Source organism: Gopherus flavomarginatus, chromosome 8, assembly GCF_025201925.1.
Source record: "Gopherus flavomarginatus isolate rGopFla2 chromosome 8, rGopFla2.mat.asm, whole genome shotgun sequence".
NCBI lineage: Eukaryota > Metazoa > Chordata > Testudines > Testudinidae > Gopherus > Gopherus flavomarginatus.
Window position 1 is genome coordinate 17,438,606 of NC_066624.1, and position 19,151 is coordinate 17,457,756.

The following is a 19,151-nucleotide window of genomic DNA, read 5'->3' on the forward strand; positions in this document are numbered from 1 at the left end:
TGGGATCTACGCTGGGAACGTGCACAGTTAATGAATGGATTTCTAATGGGATTCTTCTGTCCTCTGGCCCCACCAGGTCTTGCTTTGACTGCAGACTCAGCCTGGGAACCTCCATCCTTTTCTTGAAAAATATGAACCTGTCTGGTGTTCAGTTCCCTGCTGGATCTGGTGTGGTTTGTTCTTTTAACTCTGACAGAGGCCTTGGCAATGCAGCTATTGTGGTAGCAGTCGCTTCTCTCTGGTTAAAACATAGAATAGTCAGGCAGGGGCAGTTCCTGAAGGGGGCTGTGAACCTTCAATCTCCATTGACAGAGAAGAGTGGGTTACACAGCACCTCTCAGGCTCCAGCCTAACATCTTGCTGTTGAAGACACCTCTCCAAAGGGGCTGTTCACTTCTCTGTGTGAGTGTCGGGGCAGGGGTAGGTTTCAACTCCAGGGGAGGGGTTCTTATTTTCCTTTTTTTTTTTTTCTTTCCCTCTGTCTGAATTTAGTGCTCATGCAAGATGGGTGCCCCACAGAACAGCCCTCTCCTCTCCCCCTGCCAAACAGCATGGGATGATGTAGGCAGCAGCACAACCAGCTTACCCCTATCAGGCTAGATGGCTCTGGTCCTTGTGTGAGCATGAGGGGAAGTGTCAAGGCACCTCCTAGTGCTTTCTGGAGAACGCAGTGACTAACCCCTCCGCAAGGGACTAATCCCTCCCCGAGCTCACCCAGGGGCAGCGTGACCCAGGGCCTCTTTAATGCCATGGTCTGGCCCATTGCCACAAGATGTGGGAGGGTACTTTCATCTCCTTGACTTTTCTAATGATATGGCCAACATGGAACCCGGCTAGGTGTGTCCTGAAACGCTGAAGTCATTTCATCTACATCCCCAAACAGCCATCAGGTGGTAACGACTTTCAGTCTCTGGACAGGATTTGAACCAGCAAATGAGGGGCAAAGAACCTCCATTGAGGGGAGATCACCCAACTAGCGGGTGCAACGGGGAGATCAGTCCTCCAGGATCTACTGCACTACAGAGGTTGGGTTTTTACTCGTTGCCATCACTTAACTTGCAAATGAGCTCCTCTACAAAACAGTGCCGCTTTGTTACCGCTTTGTAAAATACAGAGCCCAAATCCATACAGGGTGGTGCTACATTCAAAACACATAAGCAGCCCGCCCCCTACTCCCCAGCTCTCCCTTATGGCAATTCACACTAAATGAAGCAGTTACTTTGGCAGCAGAGTCAGCTCGCTTTCTTGTTGGGTTGGGGTGGAAGGAGGCAAAGCAGCATAAAGCCTATTCTCTGCATTCTCTCTGTAGAAAATGGCCATGCATAATTTATTCTCCCCGGCTGCTGCAGTATAACTTTAATGCACACCGATCTGACTACAGATGTCAGGACAGCCCAAAGGTTACAAAAGGGCACAGCCACCTTCCTCCTCATCAGTACAGTGTATTCCAGACCTAAGAGTCTTTACCAGTGGGACAACTCCGATGCTAAAGGTAGTAAATAGCAGATGGAATTAGTGCCTATCAATTCTGTGTTTGTATTAATAATCCAGAGAGCCACTGATTTCTCCTTATTGAGAGGTTTATTCGATGCAGTCAGATGGTGACACTGAGATTCCCACAGAATTAGCTCAGTATATATTTGAGTTGCCGCAGCTTAGGATATAGCTCTAAGAATTCGAAGTCTGAATAGCTCAGTTCACCATTTGAGCCTGTAAAGAGAGTCTTGGTGGTAAAACTTCCAGACAAGTTCTTTAGCTTGTTTGTAATGCTTTGGGCCATCAACACCACCCAGCGGAGGTAATACACTTTAAGAGCCTGACCCTGGAAACACTTTCGGATGTAATGCTTCGTGCTGTGAACAGTGCTATTGAAACCATTCGATGCAGAATTCAGGAAAGCACTTAAGCATGTGCCTAAAGTTCAAGTAAATGTGAAAGGCATAGATTTAAGCACATGCTTAAATGCTGTGCTGAATCAGGGCCTAATTGTGTGTAGGATTGGGTCCTAATCCAGCAAGAAGAAATAGTTGTCAGACACAATATTGAAAAGAAAAAAACAAATCCCCAGTAACTCCGTTGCTAAACTTTATATAAAGCAGGGGTTCTCAAAGGGAGGGTGGGGATCCCTCAGGGGGTCACGAGGTTGTTACAGGGGGGTTGCGAGCTGTCAACCTCCACCCCAAACCCTGCTCTGCCTCCAGCATTCATAATGGTGTTAAATATATTTAAAAGTGTTTTTAATTTATGGGGGGGGGGGTTCGCACTCAGAGGCTTGCTGTGTGAAAGGGGTCACCAGTAAAGAAGGTTGAGAACCATTGATAAAAGTACCAGTACTGGGGCCTTTGATAAGTAGCTGTTTGATTGCTCTGGGCCAGATTTTGCTGGCATTTCTTATACTGAGTATGAGTATTACCTTGCTCCCTTAGGCTCACTGAAGACAGTAGAGTATGGTACTACTCAGCATTAGGCTGGTAAAACGTGGCTCTGAATGTGTTTTTATACTCTTAGACTAGATAGTCAATGGAGCTGCGCTGCATTTATGCCAGTTGAGGAGCTGGTTTAGAATCGTACTTCTGTGCTCATTATATGGCAGGGGTTTCATTTGTTTGTTTGGGGAGGTGAGGTGGAGAGGGGGGGTTATCCAACATCAAGGTATACAGGTCCAAATCCTTGCTCTGTCCTTATTGATGTGTTTACGCTTATACCTTGCATCTATCAACAACTTTGCAGTGGTGTCCAAAATTAGAAGCTATACACCTTAATCTAATATGTCACAAGAACATTGATGTCAGTTGGAATTGTGTCCAGCGAAGGACTGAGTAAGGACCTCAGGATCTAGCCCACAAAGTAAGATCTGGCCCACCTTTTAATGCTGGTTGACCATGAGATGTCTTCAGGATTTCTAACAGGCAGCCCCTGAAATTGGGACTTTGGAGAAACTGACAAGCTTGCTACTACTGAATCTTGATGCAGCAATACTTAGGACCTTGAAAGCATACAGTACTTGTGGAGTTCTGTATTGATCAGTTGCTGTTTTTTTGGTGGAATACAGCTGCTTTGATTTATGAAATGTGTAGGTTTTTTGAGACATATGCTTTGCCCTGGATGGTAAATACCTGCTGATAACGTCAGAGTAACACTAACAATAGGGAAAACAATTGGTCGTTGAACAAGATGCACACCATCTGGCGGCCGTAATGGGGTAGTGTAGTATCATAGGAATTATTTTGGATTCCATTGCTCACCAGTTACTCCGATGAAATCTTATTGCTGGATTACATTCAAAACCCGATAGGGAAAAAGGATAATTCTCTCTTGGACGGCTTTTGTAGCTTCTCTCAGGCTTTTTCTCAGATACTCTCAGGAGTTCCCATGTATCTGATCTTTTAGCACAGCCTGTTGGGAGGAGGGGGAGGAGGAATTATGCCAGAACCTCCAGGGAATTGTGTACAAATTCCTCAGGGAACTCACTGTTCCATAGCTGCTCAGCTACAAATGGGCCCAAACTGCAAATTGGGGGAGTCACATTCAGATTGAAACTCCCCCAAAGTTTGGGGAGGATGGGGACCATGTCTAGGATATGGTTCAGACCCGGCTTTAGGGTGTTCTCTGTTCTTTGATCACTAAGCTATTTACTTCCATGTTCAAACATACCCAAGGGATTAAAACACGAAGGACACTGTGTGTGAAGGAGAGGCTCTAGCCCTGATCCTGCCCCTTTGAAATCAAAGGGACACACTTTCTGCTCTGGCTGTTTGGTGCTGCTGTGGAGACACAAATTGGCCAGATCCTGGCCGTAATCAGCCTGCTGAGAATTTTCCTGGTGGGTGGAAACCCAGTGCTGGTATCAAGTTTGTGGAAGCTGCTCTTGCACCAGCCTTGCCATTGGGGATGTGGCATCTGTCAGCCTGTGGCACCCAGTCTCTCAGGAGTCCCTAACTAATGCTGGGGCCAGGTGGCACCCAATAAGGGGGCCCTAACTGTCTCCCTGATGTCCCTGCCTGTGCCCCAAGTAGAGCTAAGGCACAGGGAGAATTGAGCCCAACGCAAACTTTGTCATTGGCTTTAATGAGTGCAGGATCGGGCTCTGTAAGAGGAGCAGTCAGGGAACCCACAAGCACATCACATGGGCAGACTGAAAAAGTCACAGCACCCAATCAAGAGAAGTCATCATTATACTGGTGGTGCCAGATTTTCATTTTCCTATGGATGCTGCACTGCAAATGCCGCCCCTTGAGGGAATTGTAGGTCCTCATAAAGTGGAGGATGACTTTTTTTTTATTTACCTCTAGCCATCATTTCTGAGTGATTTAGACTTGGCTTTAACCCTTCGGAGCCTAGGATTTTTTCCATACAAAATTTTAAAGAGCATTGGGCACATTGTACATGCAGCTGACTGCCACATGCAAGCATCGGGTTTTGTGCTGGTAATCCCCACCTCTCAAATACCTTGCGGCTCATGGAAAAAGAGCGTGTGTCTGCTGTGTAAGTAGACTAAGTTGCTGAGCCCCTAACTGTGTGGATCATATTGCAACACATCCCTGGCTCATGTGGGCTTTGTCCAACATTAAGAGAGACGAGAAGACCGCAAACTAATTCTGCAGTGCAACAAATCTGGATATTCTGCAAGCAGAAAGTAAAGATCAGTTTCATCCTCAGAGGTTTGGAGAGTGGGAAGAAAACCCTCTCTAGTCTCCATTAATTTCAAGTGGGTCTCATGGTTCTTTATTTGTGCTAGAGAAGTCCAAAACCATACTTGACAAAACTGACTGCTCCAGCTAGGTGCTTTCCTCAGAGGAAGTGATTTGTTTTCTTCTCGACCTGAGAGAGGAGTGCAGCAACCGAGTTGGTTAGAAAGGGAGTTTTCAAGGCTTTCAAGGAGAGATGGCCTCAAGCCACAAGATTTGGATGGATCCCCAGTGTTCTGTATTTCAGCAAAGTTTTGATCTAGGGTTCTGGTTCAGGCCGTTCAGAGTGAAGGGCAGCCAGAAAGTCTGGATCCAAATCTCCCCAGAGTTTCAGGGGTATTTTAGAACTGAGATTTTGTTTTAGGCTAATCTCTAGTTTAAGATGAGCGCTCTCCTTCTCTGCGCTGTCTGTGCAGGGAGCACCAGGTCCAACCTCAGGAACCACTGTGGTAATGACAATGAGGCTGCCAAGAGGCAGAGGCATGGCATTTTCCTTGGGGATTTCCAAATGCTGCCGGCACTTGCTGAATTCAGTTTGTTACGGACATGAACTTGCTTGTGTTTTAGGGCTGCCTTTCAGCACAGATGTTGGGGTCTGGGTCCCGGCCTGGAATCCCATAGTCCCTTGTCCTGTTCACTCTTTCTAGTGAATGTCCATGCAGAGTGGTTGTGGGAAGCGTGTTTTGGCTGCTGATTTTTGGACCCTAATGTCTCTTACTGAGTAAATACTGCACTTCTTAGAACATTACATGAGTTAATGTCTTGGCCTCCTTCCCCAGACACTGTTTATGGGGTAGGGAGGCAGCGTTCCCAGTCAGTATCAACACCTGGTGTGATCTGTGACTGCACAATGCTCTTAAGGAATGGGTGGGTGTGCAGCGTTCTCGGGGGAGGAAGGCTGTGCAAATCCATCACAAGGTGCAATCCTATTCCATTGCAGATTCTGTGGAGAGCCTGTCTCACACCACCTCGTCCCTCCAGCCCTCGCCAGCCGTCTCCACCCATACCTCAAGGATCACAGACCCCTCCTCCTCTGTAGGCAGTGGCACCACAGACGCCTCTGCTTCCGAAGAGACCAGGAGTGAGTCGGAGTCAGTCTTCCTCCCCGATTACCTCTTCCTATCAAACTGCGAGACGGGCAAGTTCAATCATATCAGGTAAACCGCAGGTCGTGCTTTAAAGCCATTTTACAGTTGATATGTCTCTCTGCCAATGAGCCACATCCACCATTCCTGCACTGGACACAGGAAGCAGTGTCGGGGGCAAAGGGTCTTCATTCCACTTTTGTGCTTTCCGTATTCATGTTGCCATGGTGTGCTGCAGCCCCAAGCATAGGTTAGAGCAGCCCTGAGGCTGATTTAACTTACACTGGGCTACAACAGCTCTATAGGGGCCTTTCTGCTGATGAGACTAGCTGGAGTGCAGCATATTCCAGCCATGACCCTTTCCTCCCAACGTCCCTTTTGTGAGATGCAAGAGGGTGAGAAGTAGGGCATTAGCCTGGTTCTGCACTGCACCCCACCCCGGATACCCTCTTGCACCAAGGAAATTCCCTGGGGGCTGGTTATAGCCCTTTTACATCCCCAGAGCAGCATGCAGGGGCTGCTGCACTTCCAGAAATATGCTGCAGGGTTTGTATTCCCAACAAATTGACAGTCCCCCTCTCCGCTCCACTCGTCCTTAGTCCCCTTGTCCCTCTCCTCTAAATGGTTGAATGAAATCTTAAACAACCAAGAAAAGCTCAGCTCATTCTGCCCCTTCTGGTTCCAATACCCCAGCATGACATTAGGGAACGCTGGGCTTCAGGAAATGGTACTGAGGGTTTGCTGTGCCCCCGGGAGCCAGTACTGAAGCAAGGCCCGGGGGGTGCAGCTAGAGGGCCAGGTGCTCCTAGAGGTGACATCTCTCAGACAGGATGTAAAACTGGGGTTTTGACAGTCAGTGGCTTTTAAAGGGCCCAGGCACTTTTCCAGAGTTAGGTTGTTAACCTCAGTGTCCAGGACACACTGTAGGTGGGGTAAGAACATTCCTTCCCCCAGTTTGACTCTGTGGTTGATACAGTACCCAGCAGTTAGAACTGTTGCTATGTGGTAGTTGCATGTCTCCTTGGAAGTGGTTGTTCTTCAGTGGTGGATGACATCATTCCTATGTATAGATATGTCAAATATAGATACACAATCGCCCGTCCTACGGGAAGCACTAACGCCTATGCTGTTCCTTGGGGGCCGTGGAGGAGAAAGCCTCTTACCCCAAGCCTCCGAGTGGCCGCAGTAGTGGTGGTATCTGGAATGTTACCCCTTCACATGTTGAAAGCCTGGCGGACTCCTGTATCTGGGGATCCATCGGCTGCCCATAGCCTGCTCCCAAACCTCTCCATGTGCTGCGGTGCAAGGAGCCCCTGCAGAACTAGCACTGTGCTGAGTCCCCTAATCCTGCCCCCTATATCTTCCAAGTGGAACCTCCTCTGTTCTCGGGGGGGGAGGGGCTCCGTACCCATGGAGGAGAGGGCAGGGTATAGCCCATAGTACACTTTTGGGCAGGTAGCGTCATTCTTCCATCAGCATTCACTGCGCAATGAAAAGTGACACAGGCCTTAGCCAAGGACCATAGTCTCAAACTTCCCTGACTGTCCCGAAAGCCCCCATGGTTTGGGTTGGAGCAACAAGAAGAGCTGCATGAGTTATTGAAGTAATGTTGTGGAGGCCACTTATCCATAGTCTGGGTGAGTAGATCCTCTTTGGCTGCGATGTTGAGGTTGAAACTCCAGTAGCAACGTGACCCAAGAATCATCTTCCCTGTTCATGTATACTACCAGTCACTTTGACAGAAAGGTCAAAACTCCCATTGACTTCAGTGGGAATAGGATCAGACCCTAGTTGGAATCATGGCTGCTACCATAGACTGTTAACTGGCTGGTGAACAAGGATTTAGTAAACAGGAAGTAAAAGTAAATGACATGGGTTACTCTGAGATGTACCCCCAAAGTGCACATTGTCCCGTGGATGAGCATGTACATAACATCACTTAAGACTTCAGGCATACATCCAAAGCCCAGAACCCCAGCCCAAGTGCCAGGAAGATGTCTGGAGTAGACTATACAAAGTGCTTCATGCAATCTCCCCTATCCTGGTAGAGGTGGAAGGGAGGTTCCTCACAGCAGTGGATTTTCTGTTTCCACCCTGGTTTCCAAATATACTGCCCCACACTAAGTTCAATCACAGCAGGTTTCTATACCACACAGCATGTGAGCCCGCTGCATGGCCCCCTTATGTCCAGTGCCCCCTCTCTGCACAGCTGCGCTGCACTATATCCTTTGTAAAGAGACAAAGGGGCTGAATCTGCCACTCGATGGATTGGACCCTTTGTGGAAAACGGCTCTTGCAATAATGAGTAAAGACAAACACACACAGCACTCCCAGGGTGGGTGCTTACAATGGGTGAATGAAATTAAATGATCAATGCGCAGTTTCAAAAGTGGGATAGAAAAGCCCCAGCATTAGGCTGGTCTCAAGAACTGACTTAAATCTGATGAGACTGGATTTTGAATTTAAAAACCCAGAAAAGAAAATTGTATGAAGCAGTTGAAACCTTGGGTTGGCTGTGTTATTGTGGACCAATGGGCATGTATGTGTACCTCTCATACAGTGTGAACTCACTGGAGTACATACTAGCTCACTTGCAACAGTGGTAGAATGAAGATACAAAATTTGGTCTTTGTCTTCCATCCAGATGTGACAGCTGGTCGAATTCTGACAGATCCCTGGAGCAGACCTCATCAGATGATGTTTTCGTTGATGCCTTGCAGTCTCAACCCTCCCTTCACGTACAGTCATCCAGCAACGGCATTGTGCACCAGGATGGGGGCCAGCCAGCAAATCATGGGATTATACCCAGAAGCATAGACTTTAGCGGGCCGTTCAGTGATGTCCCCTCCTCCTCTCCACTCTTAGGGCCTCCTTTAACACCAACCTTTCAGATTGACAAAAGCCAGACTGCGCTGCCCTATGGCGTAACCGAACTGGATATTTTATCTAACACCCCACCACCCCGGCCACCCAAACCAACCCATTTCTCAGACAGGAGTGGGGAGGAGCTATCCAACGGGGCTCTTCAGAATGGACACGGTGGGATCTGTGGGACTCAGATTGCCTTGGTGCCGAGAAGAATCTCCTTGTCCAGTTTGGATAATATGCGGCACTGGAAAGGTAACTCTTCCCTTCCCCTCCTGAGCTGTTGTGCCGTGACAATGTGATCACATCTAAAGAGGTTCTTGTGTCTAAAGCCAAGCGAATGCCTTTGTGAGTGTGCACAGGCTCCTGCTCTGCATGAAATGGGGTCCAAGTGGCAGTGGTTAGAGGTTGTGCTGCCCAATGAGAGTGGGAGACAAGACTTACGGGTTTTCCTCCTGGTTCTGTGACCTCCTGAGTCACCCAGTGAGCCCTGAATGAAGTGGCCAGGATTTCAGCTCCCCTTGAGACCCGGGTGCTAAAAACTTTCGAAAATCTTTACACAGCATTCAGGTGCCTAAATAGGAGCTAAGAACTTTTCAAACTCAGGCCTATCCCCAGCTTCTAGGACCACCATGCAGCTCAGTCAGTCACTGACAGGTGGTTTATAAAGGCCAAGTATCATTGTAACATTGATTGAGGCAGAGGCAGTATCCCTCAGCTACATACAGCACCTGCTACTGTATGTGGAATTAACAGTGTAAGTACCAGTCAGCAGACAGCTGTTGTGAGTTTGGTTTGTTAATTACACACACACACACACACACACACACACACGGCCTACTTCCACTTACATGGCTCTTGGAATTTTTTTCATCCTTAGATGAGTCAAAATTCAGGCTTACTCGAGTTAAGTGCCCCTTTAAGTGTGGCAAAGAGTCCTGTGGCACCTTATAGACTAACAGACGTATTGGAGCATGAGCTTTCGTGGGTGAATACCCACTTCATCAGATGCAGGGATCCTTTGAGGGCAACACCTCTGCTGCTGCAGGCAGTACACTCCATGGAAGGAGGATGTTTCTTAGCATGTAGAGAGCAAGGGACTGGAAGACGGGAAGAAGCTGGCGATGGGACATAATCCCAGAAGAACCAGTGGCGCCCAATGTGATATTAAGCAAATCAGCTGATGTCCCTGCATCTCAATAAGGCCTAGCTGGAAAACTGGGTATAAAGCAGGATGCTATGCTGCACTGGAGCAGAGCGGGATAATTTCACCCATTTTTGAGACATTGTTTAAAAAGAAAAGGAAAAAATCCAAACAAGAAAGCAAGTGGTACAGTGTGACCCAAATATAGTTGTATTCTGCAGAGTCTTAGAACAGAATGGACAGATAAAATGTCTAGTTGGAAACTATCAAATGTATTGTACAGGAGCCATAATGTTCTAAATGGAGGCAACACCAGGTATTTGTATTCAGCATTATTGATTGGCTTCCTTTATTCTGCAGTTTAAACGGTCACTCGTGCATTGTGCAGAGCCAAGATGTTTAGCTCTTCTTATTAAACCCAAAGCATGGAGAGTTTTGCCCAGCCTGTTTATCAGTGTTCAAGGAATACTTGGAAGCTAGTAGAAGGAACACCCATAGCTGGAAATAGTATTTTTAATAATCAGTTATGATTGAAAGCTGCCTGTGAAATGTTCTGGGTACTTATGGGTGTGTGTGTCTCACACACATACACAATCTGGCTGGAGACAGTTACTATTTCTCCTTTCTAATTTACACCGAAGTGCATTTCAGAGGATTAAGTGCCCAAATGTCGTATTCTGTGGATGTGCTGCAAGGTTATCTCAGCCTGACGGGGGCAGCAATGAATTAATAAGCATTGCTTCTTATTTTTATACCCCAACTTTTGGGGTATAAAAATAAGATATAAAAATACTATTTCTGACTTTAAAATACAAGTGTGAATCAAAACTGAAACATGCAAAAGACATACAAATGGTCCAGCTGTTTCTTGCCAGTTGAGAAGGTGAGGTGAGCACACCCCTGGTGAGTTATCTGTTCGTAGGCTTTATCTACACATACAAGTTGTACTGCTTTAACTATCCCAGTATAGATAAAGTAGTACAACCTCCTAGTGTGAACTCAGTTGTACAAGTATAAAGATGCTTTATGCCAGTGTAGTTTATTCCCGTATGGGAAGGGGACTAATCTATGCTGGTCTAAGGCCCTTTTAAGCAGTAAAATGGTATGCACACTAGAACTTGTATCAGTATAACTATATTGGTAAAAAATAGCTCCCCTGATCAACACAGTCATACAAGAACAAAATCTGCGTGTAACTGAGAAAGTACAAGTAGCTAATATCAGCTGTCTAGAAAGCTGTTTATTTTGGGTACCAATGATACAGTTTCATTCAATCTTGTCATCTTTATATTGTCCATTACACTGTTATCACTACAAAAAAAAAATACCCCACTACAGGATAGAACTCTACATCAGGCCGATTGTATCCATTATATACTATTTACCCTCATGGAATTTTTTTATGGTATTCCAGAGAGAAGCTCTACAGGATCTCAGTAGGGAATTGGCCCATTTCTCCACTTATAGATGTTTTCTACAAAGAGAAAAGGAAGGACAGTTTAAGCATAGGGAGAAAAATAAAGGTTTGAGTGGAAAGAGGCAGCCATTTGCCCTCCCACTCTCTGAGTTACATTTTTTCTTCTATTAACAAACTCCCCAAAAGCAAATGGCAATATACAGCCATAGCTTTAGAGCAAAATCTTACCCAGCTAACAGAATCTGCCACCCAGTCCCACTGCTACTCCACAAGTACACTACCTCTGTCCACCATGCAATGGAAACAATCACACAAGTTCTGTCCAGCAGCTTGTCAACTCTGAATACATTTTACAACCTCTTCTACCTCTGTTTTGAAAAGAAAACATATTAAGAACCAAAAAGAAAACACTGTAAGTATCATAAGCCAAATTTGCACTAGCAGGCATTGTGACAGAGACCTTTTCACTTGTTGGGGAGGTGGACTTATTCTAAATCACTTGTGTGTTATGATCGTTCATCATTAACACATACACATACTTCTCCTCTCATAGTGCACACTAGCATGTATTCCATCTATAAATAATTTGCACTTCCCTAGTGCCTTAGATCTGAGGATCTCAGAGCACTTTACAAGCAATAATGAATGAAGCTTCCCAGCGCCCCTTTGTGGTATAATTGTCCCCATTTTACAGATGGGGAAGTTAAGATATAGGAAAGTCCAAAGGTTATACAAGTTGCTGACCGAACAGGAATTAAATCTCCTATCTCCTGACTTCTTTTCTCATGGACAAGGATCTTACTCGTTATCTAGATGTGATTAGAGAAAACTCAGAATAGGTTTATAGGTGTGTGCTGACTGTTTCTTGTTTTCAATGTGCTTAAAACGAATATAGCATTATAAGTAGCCCACTCATAGAATTATAGAGAGTTATTTTTTATCTCGTATTTCATCAGGTTTTCCCAGTCCAGGAAGACTAACAAGATATTTCATGAGCTTTAGAAAGTCATAATTATTTTAATGCCATATGCCTTGCTCCAGAATTATATCCTTCAGCTTCCATTCCCCTTTTGCTTATTACATTGTTAATCATTGCGGGTATTTTTTTTCAGCCAGCATGGAAGGAAGCTCTCTCAGAAGTCGAGATAAGAGGCTTAGTTTGAATTTGGTAAGTACTCTATTTGCATATATTTAAACACTGGCACAAAACAGACTAAAGCACTAAAGTTAATTGTCTTGTGACCTGAAGCTCTGTTACTCCTCTCCTGTGCTCAGCACAGGAATGGAAGAGGAGAGCACAGGTGACTTTATATCACAGTTGCCCCTCCTATATTCTGGAGTGTGCCCCTGCTGTAAGTTAGAGAAGCCTCACACTAGGGTACTAGGGTTTTTCATAGCCCCTTACAGGGTCCCTCCAACACGCTGGGCAGGCCCCCTCCTGGCACTCCTAGAATACCGCTTCTCTCCCATCAGACATCCCCTATGCTGCAGGCCTGGAGACAGAGCAGAACATGTAAGTCAGCTCTTCACAGAGGCCCTTGCACTAAGGGGTGTTTCCTGGGGTCCATTTCCATGTGAAGGGGATAGGTCACAACCGAGAATGGAGCCCATGTGTTGCAAGTTTCTGTATCACTTTGGAGTCATGCGGGTTACCTCCTTTTGGGGACCCATTAACTGTCCCAACCCTCAAAATCCCCTATAATGTGGTAACCCAGTGTTTGACTGCAGAGAATTAGCTGACGCTGGTCAGTGTTGATGTGAAAACACATTAGGCAGTGATGTTCCCACCAGGTGTTCCCTGCCCCCCAGGGCTGATTATGCTGCCTCTGCCTCACCAGTCTGGGGAGCCTGAGAGCCAGAACTGGATTCTCCCAAATAGGAAGGCCCTATGCTGCCTTTAGGCTGCTTGGCCAGATGCAGGCTCCATTGTCTTTGACGGACGCCATGTTTTTCTCACATTTGAAATTAATCTTACCCGATTTGTAGTCAGGGCCTCTTGATACGCAACCAGCATTAACCTGCGTGACATGAATCCCCAGGGTTAAACCTCAGCTGTCCAATGCAATCCCTGTGCATGTGTCTCTGCACTCAGAGCTTCCACCTTTGCGACGGAATAACTCACCAGATGATTGACATGTGAAAATCTCCTTACATTATAAGCCTCCTCTCATTCTGTGGCTCAGATTTGCTGCTGGTGTAGACAAGTGCTCTTCCTTGGAAGTCAGTAGATTTGAACTGGTTTATGCCAACAGTTCATTTATGCCCATGTTTCCAGGAATCCTGGGCCTCAGCTGCCAAGTTCAGATCTGAACTTTTCCAAAGTTGGCATGGATGTCTGTCTTGGTAGTTTTGGCTCCTGCCATTCCAGAGATAAGCCACCCCAAAAGTTCAGAGGGGGGTGTTCAAGCATGGGGTTTAGTTCAGGCTAATTTGTAGCAATGTCTGAATTAGCCTTGCTTAAGTATTAGAGTTGTTCAGCTGACTGGAATGCTCTTTCTTTTCCTTCTCCTTTCGGAAGCCATGTCGATTCACTCCGCTCTACTCTTCAGCATCAGACAATACGGAGGACAGCTATGTACCCATGCACCCCAGCACCTCTCCACCCATCCCAGGACCAGATTGCTCACCCGATGGCTACACTCCCATGAGCCCAAGCTCAGCAGCCTTTACCTTTCCTGTAGTCACCAATGACAAACTCTCCAGCCCACTGCCGGAACTTCGCACAGACCTGGAACCACCTCCAGTGAATCGAGATCTCAAGCCCCGTAGGAAATGTAAGGCATTAGACCAACCTAGTAAGCAATTCGAAGCTAAGGTACATTGCTATCACTGACCACTAACTTCCATGTCATGGCACCTGGCATCCCAGGGCATCACAAAGCACTTCACATGTTATAGATGCAGCCAGCTCTAGGGTGGAAGATGGTAGCCAATAGCCTTGAGGGGAAAACTTTTTTGGCCAAGATCATGTGGTCAAACCTCTTATCTCATTAAAAGTGCCATGGAATTTAAAAAAAAACCAAGGTAGTATCCACTCTGCTGGGATGCTGAGAATCCTAGGAGAAAGATCCTAGTGCAATAACCTGTTATGTACTGGCTGTGTTAACTTTGGGGCATGCTGAGCGACATGCTTTAATCTAGTGGCCCCCAAACTGTGGAGCATGCCCCCCTGTTTGGGGGGGGCACGGCAGGACTTGCTCTGTCCTCAGCTTTGCTCCAGCCCCACCCCCAGCTGCGGCCTTAGCTCCTGGCTCACGAACTGGCCACGGCTCTGTTCCTGGCCCAACCGCAGCTCCAGTCACAGCCCTAGACCTGGCCCCGACCGTAGCCCCGATCCCGACCACAGTTCACCGGGGGTTGAGGAGATGGACAGGAGTAATGTCCTTCCACTGGTTTGGTGAAAGGGAGAATTTTTTCCCCAAGCCCCATGCCGCCTCCAAATCCCCTGTGATTCATACACATTTGGAGGATCCACCTGGAGACAAGATCCATCTTCAGAGAAGCCCTCTGTCTCTGCACAGCCCCATGGACCTTCTAGCTCCCTCGGGGCTCTTGGAGGAACTAAGGTGCCCCTGGAATGACCCTTGTCATGGGGGCTGAGGAGGGGTGGAGAATGAGGCTTGCTCTCTCTTCCCACAAATGGAGCTGGAACCCCAAGAGAGAACCCAGACAGAAGGGCTTCCACTGGGTGAGGGGGGAGGAAGGCGCATACCACGGAAGTGGCACTTCCCATTTCCACACACCCTCAACCTGGGATCAGGAAGTGCAAGCTCACATCCCCTGTCAGAAGCAGAGGGGAGTTTGGGGTCATAAGCTCCTTAGACTACAAGTAGTTTACGTATTGGGCCAAATCCTGCTTGCCTTACTCACACAAGTATCCTTATGGGCCTGCTTTCATGAGAGGATGAGCAGGATTTGGCCCATTAAGTAGACAAGAGAAGAGGAAAAATTCATTTCTATTCCCACAGCCTTCCTCAGTCTGTGCCACAGGGATCCAAATTATGTGATATTTCTTGTTCACCCAGCTACATTAAGCTGCTTAATTTGCACACACTTGAGTGTTCTGCCTGCTTGTTGGAACACCACAGGATTTGTGCGATGTTCTGGAGTGGACTGAAGGGTTTTATACTCCTTCCTGAGTTAGCACCCGTGGATAAACTAAATTCCATCTCTCCGTGAGTGGCACTCGGCATTGTCGTAGAACAAGTGCTAGATGTTGTTACCATGTAGAAAATGTGGAGAAACCTGGTGAAATGGGAGAGGTTGGTTCAGGGGAAAGGTAAAGCTATGGCTTTCACTTCTGGTTGCTGGTTCAAATGCAGCCTAGGCAGCTATTGATAGAAATTTGTTACTACCTCAGGCTTGCTTAGTGACCTAGATGAAATGAGTTGAAGGCCTCAATCCATTTCCCCATGGAGAGATGTTCACAACACATAAAGCACCACCACACTTGGCACCCCTATGGGCAGCAACCGTCTCAGAAGACAGGCCAAGGATTGGCTGGACCTGGACACTGAAGTAGCCCCTCCCCTGGGGAGACATCACTTGCTGACCCGGGTTCAGGCATGTTCCTGGTCATTCTGGAAAGTCTGCTCTCCTGCTGCCCATCATGTTTAGGTCCTTGTTTTAGGAGCCACAGAGAACTTTAGTCGCCAAGGCAGATTTAAACAGTCCATTTATTCCACAAGGTTTCCTGAGTATAATCTCGCACAAATGCTAGGCTGTATAACTTTGTTTGTTAAAATAGTGCCTAGGTGCCAACCACAAATAGGGCATCATTGTGCGAAGCACTGTACAAACGCAGGAGTAGACTGTCGCTGCATGAAGAGCTTACGATCTAAACCGGGGTAGGCAACCTATGGCACGTGTGCCGAAGGCGGCACGCGAGATGATTTTCAGTGGCACTCACACTGCCTGGGTCCTGGCCACCGGTCCAAGGGCTCTGCATTTTAATTTAATTTTAAATGAAGCTTCTAAAACATTTAAAAAACTTTATTTACTTTACATACAACAATAGTTTAGTTATATATTATAGACTTATAGGAAGAGACCTTCTAAAAATGTTAAAATGTATTACAGGCATGCGAAACCTTAAATTAGAGTAAATAAATGAAGACTTGGCACACCACTTCTGAAAGGTTGCTGACCCCTGGTCTAAACACACAGCACAGATGCAAGGCGATGAAGGGGTAGAGCACACAAGCAAAGTGAACAATGTGATGGCAGCAAATTACATGTTAGTTCCAGGACTTTTGGGAGGGTGGGATGGAGGGTTTAGTTAGGAGGCAACCTGCTAAATAGGAAAGGAAGGTAGATGAGGGGAACAGGACAGGGCAGAAGGGGTAAGAGGGGCAGGTCTGGAGTGAAGCTGAGTTGAAGAGACTGAGGGAGTTGGAGAAAACAGCCATTCAGCACAAGGAAGAGTAGGTCCAGTGAGAAAAGTGGAAAGTTCTCTGAGCATCTGAACGTTCCTGCTTTGGCTGCTTCTGCCTCTACCAGCTGGAGTTTCTGGCTGGTTCCTCTCTGCAGTTTTTTCACCAAGGCCACGTGGGGGGCCACCACCTGGTTTCTGGCGCCCCCAGTGTTGGGGGAGGTGTCTCCCATTTATTTATGTTAGAGACATTAAAAATCCATTAAAAATTTTAAAATTCCTATTGTACCTATTTGCAGCACGACCCCCGCCGCTGGATCTGAGAAACCTCTCCACAATCCGGGAACACGCTACCTTGACCAGGATGTGGACTGTGCCTTAGTAAGTGGATGAGAAACCTGACTTTGAAACCTTTTAAGCATGAGCATTGTGAAATGGAGTTATAAATAACTTATCACATTCCGCAAGAAATAGTTTGTTGGCAAAGTCTATAAACAAACATGCTATGCAAATTCCATGGGACTCCTTCCAGCATTTTACAGGCTTTTGCTGCCATAAAAAAAGGGCTCCTTTTAAAGACAGACACAGTGCACTCCCTTCAGACTGTGCCGTGAGAAATTCTGTGGTTTGGATCTCTTGCAAATTAGCACTACCTCAAAGCCTAAATTGTCTCTTGTGAAACCTCCTTATGTAACTTTTTAGAAGGCTGGAGCTAATCTGTTCTCTGGTACAGCTGCCATAATGTTAGCTCTCATGCCTTCTAATATTTTTCCAGAGGAGAGCAGACATCTTTGTTTTTGAAGATTAAGATGGCAAAGGGAAAACGAACCTAGTTTAAGGCCTGGCTGGCCTGATGTCCTGGGGCTAACATTCTGTGCTACCATACCGAAATGGAGACTCGATTCTTGCTCCTCATTTAATGTCGCTGCAAACCAGTTGTGGGGTGGAGGGAATGCCTCAGGTCACTCTCCCCAAATGATGACAAAGCCACAGTATCAGTGTGCCCCAAAGGGAGTTACAGCCAGGAATTCTTAGCTGGTAGGATCGAAGCAGTGACATGAGATGAAGCATGCTGGCCACAGGCAATGGTGGCAGTAAGTTCTCAGACCTGATGGGGAAAGTTGTAAGGGGTTTGCCAGTTTCCCCTTGAAAATACCTGGGTGAACAGAGAATTCTCACAAGCCTTCCTGTGTGGATCCTTTTACTGCCTAGCACTTTAACAGTGGCATGCCAAACACTGCCTTTTTAGCTAACGTGGCAGGTACTCAGAGGAAGGGCTTGCTCTCTTGGGAGAAGCTGACACAGTCTGTCAGGGCCAGATAATCTGGTGGCAGCAATCAGAATCTTCCCCAGGCTTCCAGGTTAGTAGTTAAACACTGGCTCACCCCTGAGGTGCTCTGTACTTGGCATATTGGGCAATCTCACAAGTTCAGTTCTGCCTCATGAACATCCCTGCTAGCGTGCCATGGTTAATGAACTCTGACACATTCAACTGCTGTACAAGGTCTGCAGGGAAGAGGAGCATTGAGGAGTTCATTCATTGTAAGCTAAATATCAAGTTTTTTTCTATTAAACAAACCAAACGAGTTTAAATGACCAAATGTGCTCAGAACAAATAAAGTGAAAACCAAAGGGATAACTGTTTGGATTAAATTGTTTATGCCATGTGAAGTACACAGCTAATCTCTGGTTAACTAGACATATTGGCCAAACTGCAGTAATTTAGCAATGATTTGCAGTAGGTTTGAATTACATTATACAGACTGCTTCTGACAGTTAGATTAGAAGCTACATTTTTCTTTTAAAAGAACTGAGTTGCAGACAGCTCCAAAGCACAGATAACATGTGTTTGTACTGCATTCAAAGCCAGCCAAGTTGCTTTGCAGGCAGCTACAGTAGCTGATTAATTCATTTCAATCTCAGAAATGGTGGTACCCATACAACAAAGTAACTGCTCCATCAGTGCATATGACACAGATAAATGTCTGCCTCCATTTGCGTTCCTTGCTGGAGAATTGCTCTGATATATCCTGCTTTCTGTCCTGCCATAGCTGGCAAACTTTTATAGTGTCAAGACAAATCCCAGAAAATCCACCAGAGATATTGTTGATGTAACTGTAACATGCTTTATAGCTAAAAAACATTTTTGGATAGCCTCTCCATTAAGGCTTCAGAATTAGGGTGAGTTTATTCACCATATGGGCCATGTCAGACTTTGGCTTCTTTTCAAAGCATCTGTTAGATGCTTCCTTAACCTCTCCTGTGTTTTTCTTTCTAGCAATCGAACGAGCTTTATCTCTCCAGATAAAGACTGTATTAATTCAGCAAGAATATTTGGCAATTCAGTTTCCGGAGAAGAGGAAGAAAGTTACATTCAAATGGTAATCTTCATTTTCATGCAGCTATCCTGTGCTCTATTCTGTCAGATGCCCTGAGAATTCTGAAGCTCATTTTCTAAGAAAAATGTTCAACAGGTTTGTCCTTTGCCCTCTTAAAAAAAAAAAATCAAATGGTTTTAAACTAAAGACACTGGGTCTGATTTACAAAGAGATAAGGGAAGCCTTTTTTCTGCTATGCAGAT

General features: G+C 46.2%; 1 protein-coding gene across 7 annotated transcripts in view; it reads left to right on the top strand.

The window, feature by feature from the left end:
* Positions 1-19,151, top strand: part of GAB3 (GRB2 associated binding protein 3) — a 109,380-nt gene that overhangs the window by 81,902 nt on the left and 8,327 nt on the right. For all 7 annotated transcript variants that reach the window (XM_050964513.1, XM_050964512.1, XM_050964515.1 and 4 more), the window contains 6 exons: positions 5,629-5,845; positions 8,418-8,893; positions 12,312-12,367; positions 13,718-13,973; positions 16,870-16,951; positions 18,849-18,951. In XM_050964513.1, coding sequence (XP_050820470.1) covers positions 5,629-5,845; positions 8,418-8,893; positions 12,312-12,367; positions 13,718-13,973; positions 16,870-16,951; positions 18,849-18,951 — 1,190 coding nt within the window. The remainder of the gene's footprint in view (positions 1-5,628; positions 5,846-8,417; positions 8,894-12,311; positions 12,368-13,717; positions 13,974-16,869; positions 16,952-18,848; positions 18,952-19,151) is intronic.